General features: G+C 42.1%; 1 protein-coding gene across 1 annotated transcript in view; it reads right to left on the bottom strand.

Annotated features, from left to right (window-relative positions):
• Nucleotides 1-2,850: 2,850 nt before the first annotated feature.
• The window catches only part of Msh2 (mutS homolog 2), a gene marked incomplete at its 5' end in the record, with an annotated part of 59,294 nt that continues 42,720 nt past the window's right edge, over nucleotides 2,851-19,424 (bottom strand). Inside the window, 8 exon segments of the mRNA XM_005390991.2 lie at nucleotides 2,851-3,392; nucleotides 5,523-5,698; nucleotides 7,251-7,498; nucleotides 8,710-8,914; nucleotides 9,924-10,169; nucleotides 11,927-12,024; nucleotides 14,159-14,309; nucleotides 16,478-16,601. Of these exon segments, the coding sequence (XP_005391048.2) occupies nucleotides 3,222-3,392; nucleotides 5,523-5,698; nucleotides 7,251-7,498; nucleotides 8,710-8,914; nucleotides 9,924-10,169; nucleotides 11,927-12,024; nucleotides 14,159-14,309; nucleotides 16,478-16,601 (1,419 nt within the window).

Raw genomic sequence — 19,424 nt, 5'->3', positions numbered from 1 at the left:
GACTAAAGGATTTTGCAAACCAATAAAGATATCCACATTTAAAATTTTGTTCTGTACAAACACAAAATTTTGTTCTGTACATTTGCGTGCTTTCCAAGCTTTCGGTATTGAAAAAAAAGAAAAACTAGTATAGCTCACTCTAAACTACCGATGATCAAGAAAACATGGTAAAAACTGAGTATTATACAGAGCTCATTAGACTTAAACTTCTGTTTCACACCAATCTTTATGTGTATAAAACACAACTGTATGGCTTACCGTAATTGTCAAGGAAGCATTTGCTAGTGGGCAGCCCCAGTGCTCTGGGATGCTGAAGCAGGAGGACCGTAAGTTCAAGCCCAGCCTGGGCAACTTACTGAGACCCTATCGCAATATTTTTAAAAAGGCGTGGAGAGTGTGTGTGTGTGTGTGTGTGTGTGCGTGAAGTTCAGTGCAAAAGCCCTTGGTGCAAACTCCAGTACTAAGGAACGGGTGAGGGAGGGAAGGCCCTGCAAAACCTCTGAGGTCAGAGAACCCAGAAGCCCTCTGGAGCCCCTCATCTGCCCTCTCCCTATGGCATCCCTGCCATCAACCACTCCCCTCATGTACATTTTGTTTCTTTCCGCAGTTGCACTTCCTATGAAGATCACCTATTCTAAATTTCACGTGATGGTGGTGCACACCTGTAATCCCAGCACTTGGGAGGCTGAGGCAGGAGGATCGCTGCAGTCTGGGGTCAGCCTGGGCTACACAGTGAATTCAAGGCCAGCCTGAACTGCAAATGAAACTGTCTCAAAAAGACAAAAAACCAAACAAACAAAAACAAAAACGTCGTATGAATGGGAAAAAACTGTATCCTTCTGGTGTAACTTCTGCTTATTGGTTTAGGGTTCCACTGGTGCCATCGAGGGCAGCAGCAGTTTGCTTTCATGGCTAGGTATTACGAGCGTACTGGTGTACGTAGTGTACACAGCATCTCCGCAGTAGGTGCCCAGGACGTGAAGTGCTGGACTGCACGCACAGTCCCAACTTTCTAAGCGTATACTCAGTTTATACCCTCACCAACAGCTGGCACTGTTATGTAACGGTGATCAATGTTGGGATTTAGTGATGGGTTGGGGTGCCCTGGGGCTTTTTTTTTTTTTTTTGGAGATAGGGTCTCACTATGCAGTTTAGGTTGGGCTTGAACTATGCAGCCCAGGCTGGCCTTGAACTCTTGGCGATCCTCCTGCCTCAGCCTACTCAGTGCTGGGATTACAGGCGTGTACCACCCGCAGCCTGCACCATCTTATACTCCATCAGCTGTGTATAAAACCTTACATTTCTCCAGATCCCTGCCGATCCTTACCATCTGGCATGTTAACTATCCTAACCATTAGTTTGATATATTATCAATATTATCTTATACTGAGATCTCATGTATCATATATTTTGCATCTCCTTGATCTGCATCTTTTCAAGTGCTTACTGACCATTTATAATCTTCCCTGAAAAGCAAGTATTTTGCCCCATTTTTAATTGGTTCTTTTTGTTGTTAAGCTATGTAAACTCTCAGTGACTCTTTTTTCTTAGTGATTTTACAGTTATTCTAGGTATGTCTTTCGACATTGTATGTGACACTAATGTTCTCCCACAGTGGACGCTTTTTACTCTGTAGTGCATTTAATGAAAGAAGTGCTTGGCTTCAACTGAGGTGCATGTGTTAAACTTTACAGACGGTTTTTCGGCGAGTGTGAGGGACTCAACCCGAGGTAACTGATTGTGTCAACCTGAGCAAGAAACTCCCAACTAAACCCACCCAGCACAGTTCTGGGGTGGAAGACCCACCCATGGGCACTGTGGCCGCAACGGGACTACAGAAGGGGAAGGCAGGCAGGAGGCGCCGTCTTCACCTCCACCTTGGATGTTGTCTGCGGCCTCCAGCACACACCCTTCAGCCTCCGTGCACCGACTTGCCCGAACACCAGCTGCAGGCCTCCGACGGCATCCTTTAGGGATCCTTTAGGTCTCTGGCGTGCGGGCAAACCCTCTGCGCCCTTCCACACCTCACTCTGAGTGGTCACCGTGCACCAATCCTGTAAATTCTTCTATATTTGTGTATCTTGCACTAAATTTGTTTCTCAAATACTGACTGACACATAACCTGTGCTAAACAAGCACCCCCCACTGAACCTCATGCCCATCCGTTTTTGAGACAGGGCCTCACTGAATTGCCCAGCTGGCCTCAAACTTGTGAAACTCTTGCCTCAGCCTTCCAAGAAGACGGGACCCAAGCATGTGCGACCACACCCAGCTTAGGTTGTGTGTGTCTCAAGGAATTCTTCCCAAAGCCAAAGATGCACCAATGTTTTTTCTGTATTATCTCTAGAACTATAAACACTAAAAGCTTGACAGCTCTGTCTTACATCTTTGGTGTAAAATTCACTGGGGTTAATTTTGCATATGAGATGGGGCGGAGGGTCCAATTTCGCCAGTTCCTGTATTATTACCCCACTATCTCATTGCGAAGCAATGTTTTCTCCCATGCTGTGCAGAACCAGCCACTAACGCTTACTCCCATCTCTTTCCTACAAAATGAGGCTCACAGACTAAGTGTCCTCAAAGTCTTTGCTAAAATCAAGACTTCGAAGTCTCACCACAGGTCAGGGGCGTGGGACGCAGACAGGGTAGAACTCACACTAGGACTGTGGGTTAGTAAAAGCCCCTGGCTAACGAACACACAGCCAACCTGGTTCCTGCCAGTAACCGCACCCTACGGCAAATCACTGGAAATGATCTCCACGGACCCCTCTGGCTAAAAGATCCTTTATTTTTACAAGGTGTTTGTGTACTTCTGTGATAAACGTTATACTGCAAAGAAACACAGCACAGTTCAAATTCACAAACTATACGAGCTTTATTTATAAAATTCCGCATACTGCTTACTATTGCCCATATCTATTTATTTATTTATTTTTTGTTTGTTTGTTTTCCGGTACCAGAAATCGAACTCATGACCTTGCACGTGCCAGGCAGGCGCTGTGCCGCTGAGCTAAATCCCCAGCCCCGCCCATATCTATTTAAATGGCCATCAGTTACACTCAATCTTCAAAGGTCTTTGAAAATGCACGCAGATAAAGTATTACTAAATAGTTCAGCTGATATCCCAAGGCACTGGTACCAACACTATGGGAAAAGGGTTAATATAAAACAATACACATGCGTAACAGCTTCAATACTGTCTTCAATCCATTGCAGTTTCCTCACGCAGTAGCCTTTATTCGTGAAATGATTTCATTCACAAAACTGTTATTCTTTGCCATCACCTCAGCTTTCAGCTGTTTTAACTTTTTTGTGATGTTTTCTTCTGACATTCCAGTAAAGGGAACTTGCTTCACCTTGGACAGAAACTCCTGAATGATCTTTTCACCTTGCTGAAAAACAAGTTAAAACCCCAACAGTCACTGAAATGTCTTTTCCAAAAGTCACGTCAGGCAGCAATGATCTGTTCCATCGAAGTTCAATCTGAACGTGCTACTCAGAGAAATCTAACTGTGCAGTGTCCGTAACACACAGCAAAGCCCTCAGCTGTGATGAATTTCTTCATAGCAAATCATTAAATAGACATTTATAAACTTATTTCTGGCTGCTAGTGACACAGGAATTAAAATTTTACAGGCTCTCAAGTCCCCCTCTTTTTTTTTTTTTGGTACCGGGAATCAAACTCACAACCTTGTGCTTGCCAGGCAGGCGCTTGTGCCACTGAGCTACATCCCCAGCCCAAGTTCTTCTCTTTCATAACTGATATATAAACAGTCTCGGGGGGTAAAAAGAGCTCAAGATTTTCAAAGAATATCGTACGGCGTAAACCCCACCTGACTCCTCTGCGTCACCCGCACCACACAGGATACTCCTGTCTTATTTCACTACCCAGTTACTGTTGTTCCAAAAACATGGTTATGAGTTGCTATGCGACCCTCAGGCAAATTCCTTAACTTGGGATATCAACATCAGCAACCCCCCAGAGTTCCTGTGAGAATTAAGAGTTAGTATGGGGGCCGGGGACACAGCTCAGCAGCACAAGCGCCTGCCTGGCAACCACAAGGTCCTGAGTTTGATTCCCAGTGGAAAAAACAAAAAACAGTTAATGTGTAAATTCTTTGGAATAGTTCCCAGGGAAGAGTTAAGAACCATGTACATGTTTATTACCGCATGTGAAAGAGTAGCCTGCTTTTCATACAAGGGAACTTACTAGTAATAAATATCTTAAGGTAAAATTGATAAAATAAATACTTCTTTACTAAAAAGAAGTGTACTTCTCTCCAAACAAATATTGAAATCTAGGCTAATATCATCAGTAGTTATGTGTTTGGCTCCTTCAGCTTTAAAACTTTTCAGAATATAGTCTAATTAATATCAAAAATATATAACCTCTCCTCTAACTGGACACCGGGGACTATACAAGAGCCTGCCCGATCCCAGATCACCAAGAGCTATGAATGTGATAGGTTAAAGTGTGGACACAAAAACCAGCTCGCATTTAAGACAGCAACATTCCACAGCTAGAAAGTTTGGAAGTATTTCTCCTGCTTGAACAGGTAGAACAAAGGAACCTGTATCTTTTAACCACAAAAATCACACCTCATCTGTCCTTTGAGTTAAAAAAAAAAATTCACTGAGTAAAAGTTAAAAATATGACAAGTAAAAAGTTGTCACAACATACCACACAGTTAATGCTGCCAAGACCAGGCATGCATTAAGATGCCCTTATTTTTATTATTATAGAGTAGACCTTTAATTTAAAAAGAAGTCACCCAGGCGTTATACATTTCTGTGTGAACATCTAAATTTGACCTATTACTCAGAGAAGGCCCAATGCAAGACCCACTTCTCCCATGAGAATGAACGTCCTGCCCACAGCTTTAACACATGCCCATCACACACCACACTGCACTCTAGAACACACTCGTCATCGTCTCACCTCCACCCTGAACAAGCGGGAAGCAGGAACTTTGAACCACGACTGTTCACTTCTCTGTTATCATCTTACCTAAGTAAACATGCACTTTAACTGGGTATCTATAGCTCCTCTAAAGATTAGTTGTTATTTACTGCTTTTGATTTTTTTTTTGACTTTCTGAGACAGGGTCTCACTACATAGTTCAGGCTGGTCTTGAACTCTTGGTGATCCTCCTGCCTCAGCCTCCCAAGTGCTGGGATTACAGGCGTGCGCCACCATGCCTGGCCAAAACCAAAAGAACCCCAAACCTAAATGTAAACACTAGAACAGTGGCAGCAAGCCTGTGGTATGTATGTTATTGTGCTTTTATGACAAAAAATGTTAATACAGAGTTGTTTTCCTAAAGTGAAAGCTCAGTATTGAGGTTTAATTGCAGTGCTGGCACTGTGTGACCAGGAAGCGGGTGTGGGCTGCAGCCTGCCTTGGGGTCTCCAACAGGCTCAAATCATTACACTAGGAGCACACGGAAGCCCTCTCCTCCCAGGGACCTGGTTTATGGAACAACACGCGGGCATTAAACAACCACAAAAACGAACGGACAAACCTCTCTCTCCAGGCAGCACTTCTTTGCTGCCGGTTCCCCGCCGTCGCGTCCCTGTACGGCTCCGATGCTCTGGAACTCCTCGAGTTCCAGGGCTTTCTGTCTGGCGCACTCTATCACATGCTGAGGGAAATTCGCGAGCTCTGCCACGTGGATCCCGAAGCTCTGATCGCAGACACCTACAGGAGATTTGGGGAACGTGCAAGGGGACAGGGCAGAAACAGCAACTTATGTGGGTGGATTTGTACTTGTCAGTGGGAAACTTGAATGTTTCAGAGTAACTTAGATAAAAGAATCTTAATTAAGCCTCTAATGAAAACTGACTATGATCTGGCACACAATGCTATACTTTATCCTTGAAAAAAATCTAGTATAAAAAATTAAAAATAGCGGAAGAAAAGGTTGATAGATAATCCCCCAAAGCCTAGTATCTTAATCAAAGCACTAGCCCTCTGCAGCTTTTCTTATTTCATAAGGGAGACACTGAAGTACTAGTTTCCCCTTATCTTATTTCATGAAGTGGAAAAAAGGAAAACACACAAAAGCGTCACGAGCTGCAGGCAGCACTTAAGACACACCGACTTGTTTCGAGCGAGTGGTGTGGCTTCAGATCCACCCTCCTTGTTTTCTAGTGATCGCCACTCAAGGAAGTCAGCCGGATGGATTCACTACAGAACGGGCAGCTGTTTCTTGGGAAAACCATTTACCATTCTTCTGTAATCTCATCCTGAGTGTGAATGGCAAACAAATGAAAATAGAATTTCTGACCCAAATAGCTAGCATATTTATAGACTGGGCAGTTTACCTTCATTCCTTTTGTAAGAGAAAAACTGAGTTAAGACAGTCTTTCCAAGTATTTAATAAAAATGATGGTTGCAAAGTTAATGACCTTCTGTTGTATCAATTATAAAATAATAATAATTATTATTTTGTGGTAATGGGGAACTCAGGGCCCCACACACACTAGGCAAGTGTTCTACCATTGAGCTATATCCTCAGCCTGTAAAAAAAAAACCAAACACCTCTGGCCTAATTTTTTACCCCACACATTTTGGAGCTGGACACTATACATGAAGAGAAATAAACAACAACAGAGTAGAAGCAAGTATCTTATGCATGTCCACAGTGAAGAGCAGACGTGTTTCTAACCTCTCCACACTTCATCCGGCCTTTAAAGATACTCGGAAGCCGCTTCTATCACACACAAAAACATGACTTAAACCCACTGGAAGAACTTGCACCCTGTAACAACAGCAATAACAATGTCCAATACTGTAACTAACAAGGATTCCCACTGAGGAATAAATACCAGAGAACCAAGAACCAAGGACTAGATGCCACTGACCTGTTACTGTAACGTAACTTTAAAAGCACAAGCAAATAGTTACAACAACTATTTTACTAAATAATAACATCTAGGGCTTTGGAACTTCAAAGCATATGACTTTTCTTACCTAGTAGCTAATCTGACAAGAAACCTACACCATAAAGGTAGGTGAATACCTTGGGCGACTGTTTCTGTGACAGTTTTGGAACAAACGGCCCTGTTCTAAGACACAGGAATACAGATAGCGAACAGTGTTCCTGCCCTCAGATTAGAATGTCAAAGGCAAACGCGTTCCATGCAAACATTAATGATTCAAGGCAATTAGCGATGGCTTCAAATGCAGCAAGTCTCCCCGGTCACACTCTGAAATGACCGCACACCCGTGGGGCACCCGTGGTCCTCACCTTTCTTCACCTGATACAGCATAGTTAGGGTCTCATCAGTGGTCAGCGCTGTGACGTGCAGGTTATTAACAGTTGGTATCTGATTGGCTAACGCAGTAAGTTCATGAAAATGAGTTGCGAACATGCAAAAAGCACCGATCCTTGTCGCAATGTACTCTGAGATAGCCCAGGCTAACCCAAAGCCATCGTAGGTAGAGGTTCCTCTTCCCAATTCATCGATGATTATTAAAGAATCTTTGGTTGCAGACCTGAAACACAAAATCACGTGACAAATGCTGGGGAAGACATGCACTAAACGTAACAGACTAATTCCCTTTATTTATAAGAAAATCCAACACCGCCAGCAAAACGCCCACGGGAAAATGGACACGGACACGAAACAAGTGCTGGACTAGGAAATAAATGGTGAGCAGGGTTGTTTTTAAGTTAACAATCAAACTAGTCGTAAAAATAAAGCAACTATCATTCATTCCACACCAACCAAGTAAGCCACACAAGCGCAAATATCACACGGTTTCTCCTGCATGAGAAACCCAAAGTATAAACAGTTTACAGAGTGAAGTAAAGGAGCTAATAAGAAACAAGGAGATGGACTTCTGCAGATGGGAAGGGGGCCAGCGGATGGAGGGGAGGGGGGGAATGGTGGGGAAGGAGAATAGTTAAGATGCATTATGTCCATGCACCCACCCCCATGATGAATGTAATCACTACGTATTGCAGACATGGACTGATACAATTTTTTTAAAGGAAGGGAGGGAGGGAGGGGAGAGAGGAGCGAGAGAGTGTGAACAGTGGAAGCAAAAGCACAAAGTGAGATTTATAAGGCGGGCTATCACCAGAAACCTTACAGACACAACTTTAAAAATCATAGTACTTGGGCTGGGGATTGAACTCGGTGGCGTGCTTACCCAGCAGCCATCAGGCCCTGGGTTCCATCCCCAGGATCCCACCAAAACGTCCACCGCTATCAATATCCACCCCTTCACCCACTTTGATGTGGTACTGGGAATTGAACGCAGGCTCTCATGCATGCTAGGAAACGGCTCTACCACAGGACTACATCCCTGGCCTCCACACTCTTAAAAAATTTGAGATGGGGTCTTATTGCGTTGCCCAGGCTGGCCCTGAAATTGCAATCCTCCTGCCTCAGCCTCTCAAGTAGGTGGGACAACAGGTATGCTCCAATGCACCCAGCACGTCCCCCCTTTTTGAGACAGGGCTTCTCTACATGGCTCAGGCTCATCCTGAGCTCCTGGGCTTGAACGATTCTCCTGCCTTAACCTCAAAGTAGCTAGGACTACAGGTATGTGCCTCTGTGCCCGGCTCCGGTGAAACAATACAGTGAAACAATTAGGAAACTAAGCTGAACGGCCTTCAGATGCCCCATGGATGCATTTTCACACGCACCTCTCACAGGACAGGGCACTCCTATTCTCCAGGGACCAGGGCACGCACTCACCTGAGGATGGAAGCAGTTTCCAGCATCTCGGCCATGAACGTGGAGACGCCTTTCAACTGACTGTCACCAGCCCCCACCCGAGCCAGGATGCAGTCCACAATGGACACTTCCGCCGACTCGCAGGGCACAAAACAGCCGATCTGCGCCATAAGTACTATCACCCCGGTCTGGCGAATGTACGTTGATTTACCTCCCATATTGGGGCCTATCATGCAAAGATATCAGAAGGCAAGGTCACCTTGTTTCTGCTACGAATAAGTGGACTGCTAGTGCTAAACTGCACACTGATGAGTAATTACCGAAGTCGCTCTGATAGAGCTAACTAGAAGCAGAGCCAGAGGCTACCTAAAGACATGAACAAAGCCACTGCCCATATCTGCCCCCTTAACGCAGACAGACTTGCACTGGGCCTTTCATCAGGCGAAGCCAGAAAACAATATGTTTTAACTGTAATTTGACTACAGCCTCCAGCGTACCTAGAGGTTAAGTTAATTAATGACTTCCAGAAAAGCAGTGCAGGCCTAATTGATTCCCTAACTCAATATTCTTAATCATAGTAATCCTAGTTACAATGAATGGGCTGATATAGTCACATTTTTCAAATTACTTAAAAGTCTACACTAAAGTCCTAAGTTATGACACAGACCTTGGCAAATGTACAACGTATTTGTTAGGGTCAAATTTGGGGAAACAGAACACAATCGTAACTATTTCCCAAATACATCTGTCCTAAGACTTCTACTTCCCTTTTTTCCCTAGAATGTTATTAAGAACCCTCAAAACACCTCGGCTATGACATGCTACATGTATATGCAAAGCTACTGTACAGGTTTCACACGAATACAGTGCCATGTCTGAACGGAACTGCTATCCTACGCTGAACCCTTCCGGAAGCCGATTCTGCCTGCCCTTCAATGACCTCAATATTGCAAAGATGGGCTCACAATCTACGCGAGGGAAGTGCGGTGCATTTTTACCGGCCCTGCAGCGGAAGTGTCACATGAATATAATATTCTCATAAGCTTTATAATCCCCGTCCCTAATCTTCCCTCTATTTCAAATGTGAGGACATTACAAAACAGAATAACATGCATGTTCTTTTCTAATGTCAAGGACTGAGGTTTTCCTCATCCACTTGGAACGTGTTTCTAATCTGACATAAAGGTGTACGTCCCTCTTCCAAAAGCTCATGATTAGTTTCCTGTCTGTCTCACCAGTAATGATGTGGAACATCTGCTTGTCTTTTTCAAAGTGTACGTCATTAGGAATAAACGCAACTTCATCCTGAACTTCCACACAAGGGTGTCTGGACGCTGTCAGTATGATTCTTCCTTGTCCCTTCTCCAGGATGGCGGGCCGCACATACGGAACAGGTGCTCCATTGGACACGTGGGCAAAGCTGACCACAGCGTCTAGCTGAGCCAACACATCATTGAGCGACTGCATCGGTTCTACATAGCCTACGTAAAAATAAAAACCAAGTGGACCCAGGAATATCAAATAATGAAAAACACAGACAAGCTTTAAGAATAAACTTAGCTTCCTCACTGGGAAATTGCTATAATGAAAGAAACTTGGGGGAAAACCCTAAAATTCAATGTGGGGTTAAAATGTTTTACTATATCCTTCCCCAGTGTAAACACCTTTCAAAATTAGAATAATGTCTTCTCTTAAAAGACTGAGTAAGACAGCACACCCTCAATTTCTGACACGCTCTTCTGCACTTTTAAGAATCTGAAAACTGGATGCACCTCATCACAAGAAATGTGCAAGCTGCAGCGAGACTGTTAAGGCTTGTGCATGACAAACTGTAAGACTGTTAGCCGAGCTTTAGTTTTTTTTTCAATCAGTACCACATGCTGAGAATTTCATCATAAATTTAGATCTCTAATTGCCACTTAAAACATTTTATTCTGGCAGAGCATTAAAACTAAAACTATCACGCACATTCAAAGCCCCTTGACACAGGCCAGACAAACCATGTGCCTACAGTAATGATCCCCAAAATGAATAGATTCTAAATGTTAACAGGTTTCAGGGGCTGGAGTAACAGAACGTGGCCATCAGTCATGGAAACGCTTCACTGGACGTTCAAGGGAAAAGTGCTTTACTGTAGGGAAGTACCAGGCTGAGGACTCATTTTTGACTCCTTTGTTCCTCATGAAAGTGATAAAATGATTTGACAATAAAAATTAACTTATGAATGACCAAGTTCAAGGTTCTCTTCTCGTTTCATCACAATTTAAAAAGGTATTTCTTTTGTTACCTAACATTCTTTTAAAAGGAAAAGAAAAGCGGGCGTGGTGGTGCTCGCCTATAATCCCTGCACTAGGGAGGCTGAGGCAGGAGGATCACTGTGAGTTTGAGACCAGCCTGGACTACAAAGTGAGCTCAAGGCCAGCCTGAACTGCACAGTGAAACCCAGTCTCAAAAAAAAAAAAAAAAAAAAAAAAAAGGAAAAGAAAGACTTCACACTAACCCTATCATGTGGCAACAGGAACGTCTAAGAATTAATTAAACATTAACTGAATACTTATTACCATTATTTATTTTGTAGTGCTGGGGATCAAACTTAGGCCTCTGTATATTCTATACAGTGCTCTAGCACTGAAGCACATCCTCAACCCTAACTACTATACTTGAAAACTCCTAACAATTCCAATTAGCCAAGGCCAGGTCTGTCACACTTCTAAAAAAGGCATCTTCAGTAAGAGCGGGTGCGGCTCTTAGCATTTCGCATCATGTGGTCACAGCAGCAACGTCAGGAGGTACACAGTGTCGTCTGTCCCGTAACTAGGGACCTTGATCACCTGGTCACTCCTGAAAGCAGCCAGTTACAGTCTAGATACACAGCGTGGTAGCCTTAGCTTTCAGCTTTCCACACTGCCCCATCCTGTGCTACACATACGTGCCAGTCATGCTGTCCCTTTTAACCACAAGAAAATAATTTCAAATGGCAGACCCAAAATGGACTCCGAGAATGTGTAAAACAGCGCCCAGAACTCAAAACAGCTTGCCTTGTGAATAATTTATATTTGCTTTTCAGTAATTTTTTTTTGCTACAATCTACAGCAAGAATCCATAGGTAATGGCTTGAAAAAAAAAAAAATCACAACACATACTTGAAAACAGTCTTTTAAACATCCTAGTGCTTTTTCTGTTAGTAGAAGACAGGTCACACTCAGAACATGTAACGTATAGGTTCCATTAAGTTTACCTGAAGATATATTGACAATTTCTTTAACAATGGCATCCTGGGCTTCCTCATATTCGCCTTTATTTTTAGTATATTCTTCATTCAAAGAGGACAACTTACTGCAAATCAAGATAATGGTGTTATTAAAAATATCTAAATACTACTAAAAGTAATACACAAAATATATCTGAACTATTTGTCCAGTCAAGCATCAAAATGATAATGAAAATGGAAACACGAGCAGAAAATGGGAAAGACGGTAAGGTGAGATATGTCTGGAATTCAGTTCATTAACATCCTTTTACGCTGTTGCACAATTATTGCCAGGACAATTATGCCCTGGATTAAAATTCTGATCTGTGACCGTTTATAAAATATTTAAATGGACTCCTGATTTATGAGGGAGGTCATCCCTCTTTTTTAAGAACAGATATCCAGGGTTTTTCTCATTACTGTAGCATAACTGTCTTTTGATACTGAAAACTCAAAAAGGGAAATAAATGCCTTGAAAATTAAACCTTAAGTAATCCAAAGAGAAAATGAAAATTATAGCTTAAAATAAAAATAATGAAGATGAGAATAAAATGGGGGGGAGACTCACTTAATATGAAAGGGAATGAAATCAAGATGAACAAAAAGAAACAGGCAAAGGGCAGGGCGGGGAGCAAGTGTCCCAAGTGGGCAGGAACCAGCGACCCAACGCAGTGCCCGGAACTTGGTCCGCCGCAGACGCGCACAGCCCAAGAGCGGTGCAGGGCAGGGACAGCGCAGAAGAGACAACTATGAGACAGGCAGGTAGAAGGAAGTAAAGGGAGAAGAAGAAGATACACTATGAGGTGGGACCAGGACCCGAAGGGATGAGCTGCAAGGCAGAAAACCAAGGCGGGTGGAGACCAGGCTAGAAAGGCCGTAACTAACACTCGAGATTTCATTCCGGATGGCAGGCACTGGAAGTGGTTAAGGAAATGGCGGCGGGGGTGGGGGTCACGATGATCACAGAGTCGAACACACAACACTCAGTCTGTCCACAAAATCAAGGAACGAAGGAAGTTTCTCCAACTTTCAGACCACGCGGATGGCTCAGTCCAATCTCGTTTACGTATGTTAGAACTGACTCATGGGTGATTTGATGACTATGATAACAAAAGCGTGGTCTTACATAAGCTAACATATATACATCTCTTGAACTGGGAAGGATACAATATCCTGGAAAAACAATATAATTAGATTTGGCAACAGAAGGTCTAGCTTTTACTATCAGTGATACTAGCTGTTTAGTCCCTGAAATTGAAATCTCAATTTCAAAAAGTTAAGGAAAGAATTAAATAGGTTGTTTTCATTATTAGCACTGTCTAAGGACTTAGAACAGTGTCTGCACTGACAGACAGTCAAGGTACTTGTGGAGTAAGTGGGTGAACTGGGACTCTCTGCTGATAAATGGCCCTGCACGGGGAATACTGCAGAGGTGACAGTGGGCCAGACCACGGGCTCTAAACAGCACAGGACAGAAGAGCAACGCCACCCTCAGTAGATCACAGAATAATTTAAAAATAAATTTTTCTTTCACCTATAAATAACTTGCACCAGGAACTTTCCATGATCAGCAAGGGAAAAGGCAGAAAAAAACCTACTGACCTTTTTAGCAATGGGGCACATGACAGAAAAGCTGCAGCCGGCCTCCTAAAGGCTGGCAGTCATCTCCCTAAACTAACTTACTGCTACCAGAAGAATTTTTAAAATTTGATAAACAGTAACAAATTTTTCTTAGAAAAAAATACACAAATCAAAACAGCCAAAGCAGAGGCACGCGGAGAAACTAGCTCTAATGAATATGAAAATGTAATATAATGTAAGAAATCTACCTATTTGGTATTTATAAAAGATGGTGGGACAGCTATGGGAAAAAAGAGCAGTCTTAAATAGACCCAAAATTCCACTTCAGTCAATGAGGGAGCTGGCTCATTTAACAAATGGGGTTAGGACATCTGAATAGTCTTGGGAAGAAATAAAGCTGGACTCCTTTTGTGTGTGTGTGTAGGGGGCGGGTACCGGGAATTGAACTCAGGACCTCACACTTGCCAGACAGATGCTCGCCACTGAGCTAATCCCCGGACCTAAAGCCTGACTCTTACCCAATGCCTTATAGTAACAAATAACATACAAGACAAAACCCTCTTTCTCACAGGCATCTACATTTCACAGACAAGCCACAGAACTACTACAGACTTAAAAACACAATACAGATGTGCAAACCTGTTGGTAAATTTAACACCGTTCTTCTGGATATCCACAGTACTGAAGTTTTTATTGTTACGAAGGACTTTTTCTTCCTTACAGGTGACGCGAAAGTAGTATCCAAACTGTGCACTGGAATCCAATTTAATCTGCTTGCCAGGTTCCAATCCTTCATGATCAGGAAGAAAATAAGGATGTCATAAATCTCTTCAGTCATTTTTAACGCAAGTGTTCAAATTCAGTAAATCTAAAGAGTTCTGAAATAAATACTTTTATTACGTGGCAGCACACTACAAATGACCGTGATCTATCTGGAAAAGACTCACATCCCACTTAGGGCCTGGGATGTAGCTTAGCAGTACAGCACTCGCCTACCATGCATGAGACTGTGGGTTCAATCCCTAGTACCACAAAACAACCAAGCAACCAACCAAAAACTACATGAAATAAATAAGGCTATCTGTAAAATCCTAAGACTCTCTTGTAAGCATCAGCCTCAGACAGAGAGGCTACGGAGCCCACACAGGGCAGCAGTCCCACATGCAGCGGGCCCCTGGAGATGGTAAAGTACAGGTGCCTATGCTGTGTAGCCATACAAGAGGATCCTTTCCTTAATGAAAGCCTTACTTTAGAACTAATTAGGGTATAGACTGACCAAATGCAATTTCTAAACAGAAACTTGAGATTCTGACAATGAAAACTGTTACGTACAAAAATTTTCACAGAAGCTGGGTGTGGTGGTGTATGCCTGTAATCCCAGCACTTGGGAGGCTGAGGCAGGAAGATTGTTGGGCGTTCGAGACCAGCCTGGGCTACAAAGTGAGCTCAAGGCCAGCCTGAACTACATAGCAAGACTCTGCCTCAAAAAGACAGACAGACAGAAAGACAAGAAAGACAAGAAAGAAAAGAAAAGAAAAGAAAAGAAAAGAAAAGAAAAGAAAAGAAAAGAAAAGAAAAGAAAAGAAGGAAAAAAAAAATCACAGAGCAAAACCAATCTTGACTAATCAAGAACTTTTGCACCTAAGATTTTTTTCATTTTTATAATTATGTCCTTTCTTCATAATTTCATTCATCATGTTCTTTAGACCATAAAGTAGAACAGAAAATTATTCATCAAATTTATTTGCTGAAGAATAGCAACTGAATGATACTTGTGGCAAACAATTCGAAACAGGTCTCACTTCACCAGGGAGGAAAAGCACCATACAGACCCATTCGGAAACATAAACGCGGAAAGGACAGCAGTTCACCTGGAAAGACTGCAACCGACTGGGCTCCAAGTCTCAAGCCAAATGCCGAGGATGTGAGAGCCTGCTGCACACTTACACACATGCATTTCAGTGTCACAGTGGCAGTCACACCTCTAAATGTGAGAAACAGGACTATGTTTACAAAGATAAATACCATACTCATGCTACATGTGTACTTAACTCCATGACAACCACTGTATTTAAATGAGGATTATGTCCTCAAAGTATAGAGATTATTAACTTCATTCCTCCTCAAAAGGATAAAGACCAGAGAGATTACGTAACTTGTGAGCAGCTTTACAAAGAAGCTCCAAATCAGCCTGAACTCACGCTTTCCGTTTCCCAGCCTGTGCCTCCTAGGCTACAGTCAGTGTCTGTTCTTTGGCGCTGGGAGCTGAACCTGGGCCTGAAGCCTGCTAGGCAAGCGCTGTCCTGCTGAACTCCACCCACTACCCCAGTGTCTCCTGTTCACGTGGGGCATGTTCACACCGCTTTCACAAGAATTTTCAACAAACAAACTCACTTAATTCTAAAGTGGAATTTTATTTTATTTTATTTTATTTTTTGCTTTTTTGAGACAGGGTCTCGCTGCGCAGTTCTGCTGGCCTTGAGCTCACTTTGTAGCCCAGGCTGGTCCCGAACTCCCAACGATCCTCCTGGTCAGCCTCCTGAGTGCTGGGGTTACAGGCGTGTCACCACGCCAGGCTCTAAAGTGGAATTAAACTTAATACAAATGCTTACTCAGTAAGACAAACCAAGAATAGGCAATAATTAATGCAACAAAAGAAAACTTTTCAACCAAATTAATATACTATGCATCTGCAGGTACTTTTTGCAATTCTCCTGTCTCAGCCTTAGAGAGTGCTGGGATTACAGGCATGCAACACCACACTTGGCTTGACAGTGACATAAAAACAAAAAACAATACAAGGTCTCATTTAAAGATATCATACATGGACCTGTTGGGAAATTTCCATTTAGCAAGTGAGGTCATCTTGGGGATGGGAAGTTAGTACAATAATTCTGGCACCGCTGTGGACACTGTGTAGACAAAATAATTTTCAAGCCTCCAAAGACCCATTCCTACCGAGGTCTCGAGCTGCACTTATTAACGTGGACTGCATCTTCTTTTCCAAGTCATCCATTACTTCTCTTAATTCACTCAGATTCGGATCAAAGGAAGGTTTCACAAGGAACTCATGGTTTTCCACCTATAGAGTGAAGAATAGCTAATGATAAAAATTGTGAAGCATTTTCATTTTCCTCCTCCCTCTACCCCCTTTTTTGGGAGAGTAGTCCTGGGGATCAAAGCCAGGACCTCTGCTTTGAGCTACTGCCTTAGCTCTTTAAAAATCTTTTTTTTTTGAATTCTGAGACAGGGTATCACTGAAATTACCCAGGTTGAGCTCAAACTTGCGATCTTCCTGCCTCAGCTTCCCAAAGTGCTGGGATTATAGGCATGTAACACCACACGCAGAAGATCTATATAATTTAAATTTGGCTAATGTTTTGAGTTCAATGATTTACTACCTATAAATTAGTCATAACTATTAACTTCTATTTCTTAAGAGATATAAAGTTCTGTTTATTAGGTCCTAGAGTTCTAGATGCATAAAAATTATTCATATTAAGTAAATAGTGTTGAGCCAGGGATATAGCTCAGCGGCACAAGTGCCTGCCTGGCAAACGCAAGGTCCTGAGTTCAATTCCCGGTACCAAAAAAAAAAAAAAAGAAGAAGAAGAAGAAAAAAATAAGTAAATAGTGTTAATGATGCATATTCGTCCAATAGTATCCTTTATTCTCATTTTCCCTAAATATTACTAAATAATGTTTGATGCTCAAAACCTGTAATAGAATGTGTGGCTTTAGTAAAACCAAAGATCCATCTTAGAAATATCAAAAATTACCTCTGAAAAACTTTGTGGGGAGTGAGGGTGGAGGGGTGGGGGTGGGGAGTACTGGTGCTTAAACCGAGGCCCTCCCAATGCTAGGCAAGTGCTCTACCACTGAGCTACATGCCGAGCCCTAGAGGTTTTTTTCTTTAAACTAAAAGTTCATCAAACTCCCATGATTTAAAAACACACTCTTAGCTGGGCATGGCAACATACCCCTGTTGTCCCAGCACTTGGGAAGGTGAGGCAGGATGATTCACTGCCAGCCTGGACTACCCAGAGATCCTGTCTCAAAAAACAAAAAACCACCACCACCTTCTGTATACTTTGTTTTACTAAGTTCTTACCAATATTCACCAACAAGAACCCATAATGAAAAATATGTCTCATTTACACAACAGCAAAAACATACCCAAAATATGTAAAAGCAAACTCTTGATTATATAGGCCCTTTATAAAGCAACCTATTGGAAGATTTAAAAGGGATGTGAAGTGAAGAGTTAAAATATGAAGAGAAAAACTAAATCAAATATTAATAGCTCTTCATGCCCAACAACTGCTCAACAGGAATCTTTTTTTGAAACAATGACTAAAATTTAAACAAAATTATAAAAGATCATTAAAGAAGAATGAAGTCTATCTCTACTAGGCATTAAAAACTATTAAATAGACAATTACATATAAAAGCTTATTATGAGAGTGAGTCAGTTTTCTAAAATAAGATGACAAAAACGTATTCAGTAAATGCAGTTGAGATAAATTGCTCCTAATTATTATCCACTTAATCAACTCCATATTCACATACCTAAAGTAAACTACACAAACAATAAGGATGTAAAGTCAAATCACAGAAAGCTAGCAAAAAAAAAGGAAGTAAAATATTTAAACCAACAAAATAAAAAGGAGAGCCAACTATGTAAAATGGGGAAGCATAATCCTCTTAAATTCAGATAAGAAAGTAAGTAGTGAAGTAACCATAGGGAAAGGCTCTAATAATAAAAGACATAAATATTTAAGTACCTTGAAATACTTTTCTACAGCCAACCCTGTGATTCCACTTAAAAAAAAACAGGAACCATCACTAAATATTAGCAAGGCTTCAGTGAAATTAGTATATTCATTCATGTCTGCTAAGAATCTAAGTTGCTGTAACCTTTAGAAGTGGAAAAAGCAAAATACAATGAGGTGCAGATATATATCTGAGAGCGCTTCTACTTGTAGAAATTTGATCCAAGGAAATAATGCAATAGGGGCAAAATGACACAGGGCTGGATCTCTGTAGATTTATCATTACGGCAAAATTTGAAGATAATAAAACACAATATTGGGGCTGGGAATTTAGCTCAGCGGCAAAGCGCCTGCCTGGTAAGCACAAGGTCGTGAGTTCGGTTCCCGGTACCAGAGAAAAAACAAAACCAAAGAAAATTTTAAAAATGAAACACAATATTTGTGTAACAGTTTACCAGTATAACAAAGTGGTTAACTGAATAGATAATAACACATTATCTAGAAACAAGGACCACGGGTTATGATAACTGCTCGTGAAAAAACAATGCTACAATGGTGGACTGAAGCTGGGCGTAGTGGTGCACACCTGTAATCCCAGCACTCGGGAGGCTGAGGCAGGAGGATCACCAGGATTCCAAGGCCAGACTGGGATACATAGTAAGACCCTGCCTCTAAAAAACAAAACAAAACATACAATGGTGGGTTGAAACTACAGTGCTAGGTTCACAAACTTGATTCCACGATTCTGGTAACCAATTGAGTTGGATGAGAACCGGATCAAATTCCCTCATAAGGTCAACACTGAACCCAATCACGGAATTTGATTCAAACCTAACCTCTATCTGTACTAGCTGCCTTTCCAACAGTACCACCTGCGTAGGGACTAGAAACGCCCAGGCAGTGCGTCGGGTTGCATAAAAGGAGACAGGACAAAAGAAACAGACTTGGAGCTCAAACAATGGGATGACGGGTGAAACTAAGAAACAAAATGGAAAGAATGAGGATAGAAAGTTAGGCCTTAAGGAGCATCAGTAAAGAATTAACAAATATAACAGCAAAGAAGAGATTCTTTTGCAATCAAATTGCCTGTTCTGATCAGAGTACAAACACTTGATATAATCAGAGAGAAGGCA

This window comes from Chinchilla lanigera, unplaced genomic scaffold (assembly GCF_000276665.1).
Source record: "Chinchilla lanigera isolate Chin_1 unplaced genomic scaffold, ChiLan1.0 scaffold00040, whole genome shotgun sequence".
NCBI lineage: Eukaryota > Metazoa > Chordata > Mammalia > Rodentia > Chinchillidae > Chinchilla > Chinchilla lanigera.
The sequence above is the reverse complement of the archived record's forward strand: the minus strand, read 5'-3'. Positions and strand labels throughout refer to the sequence as shown.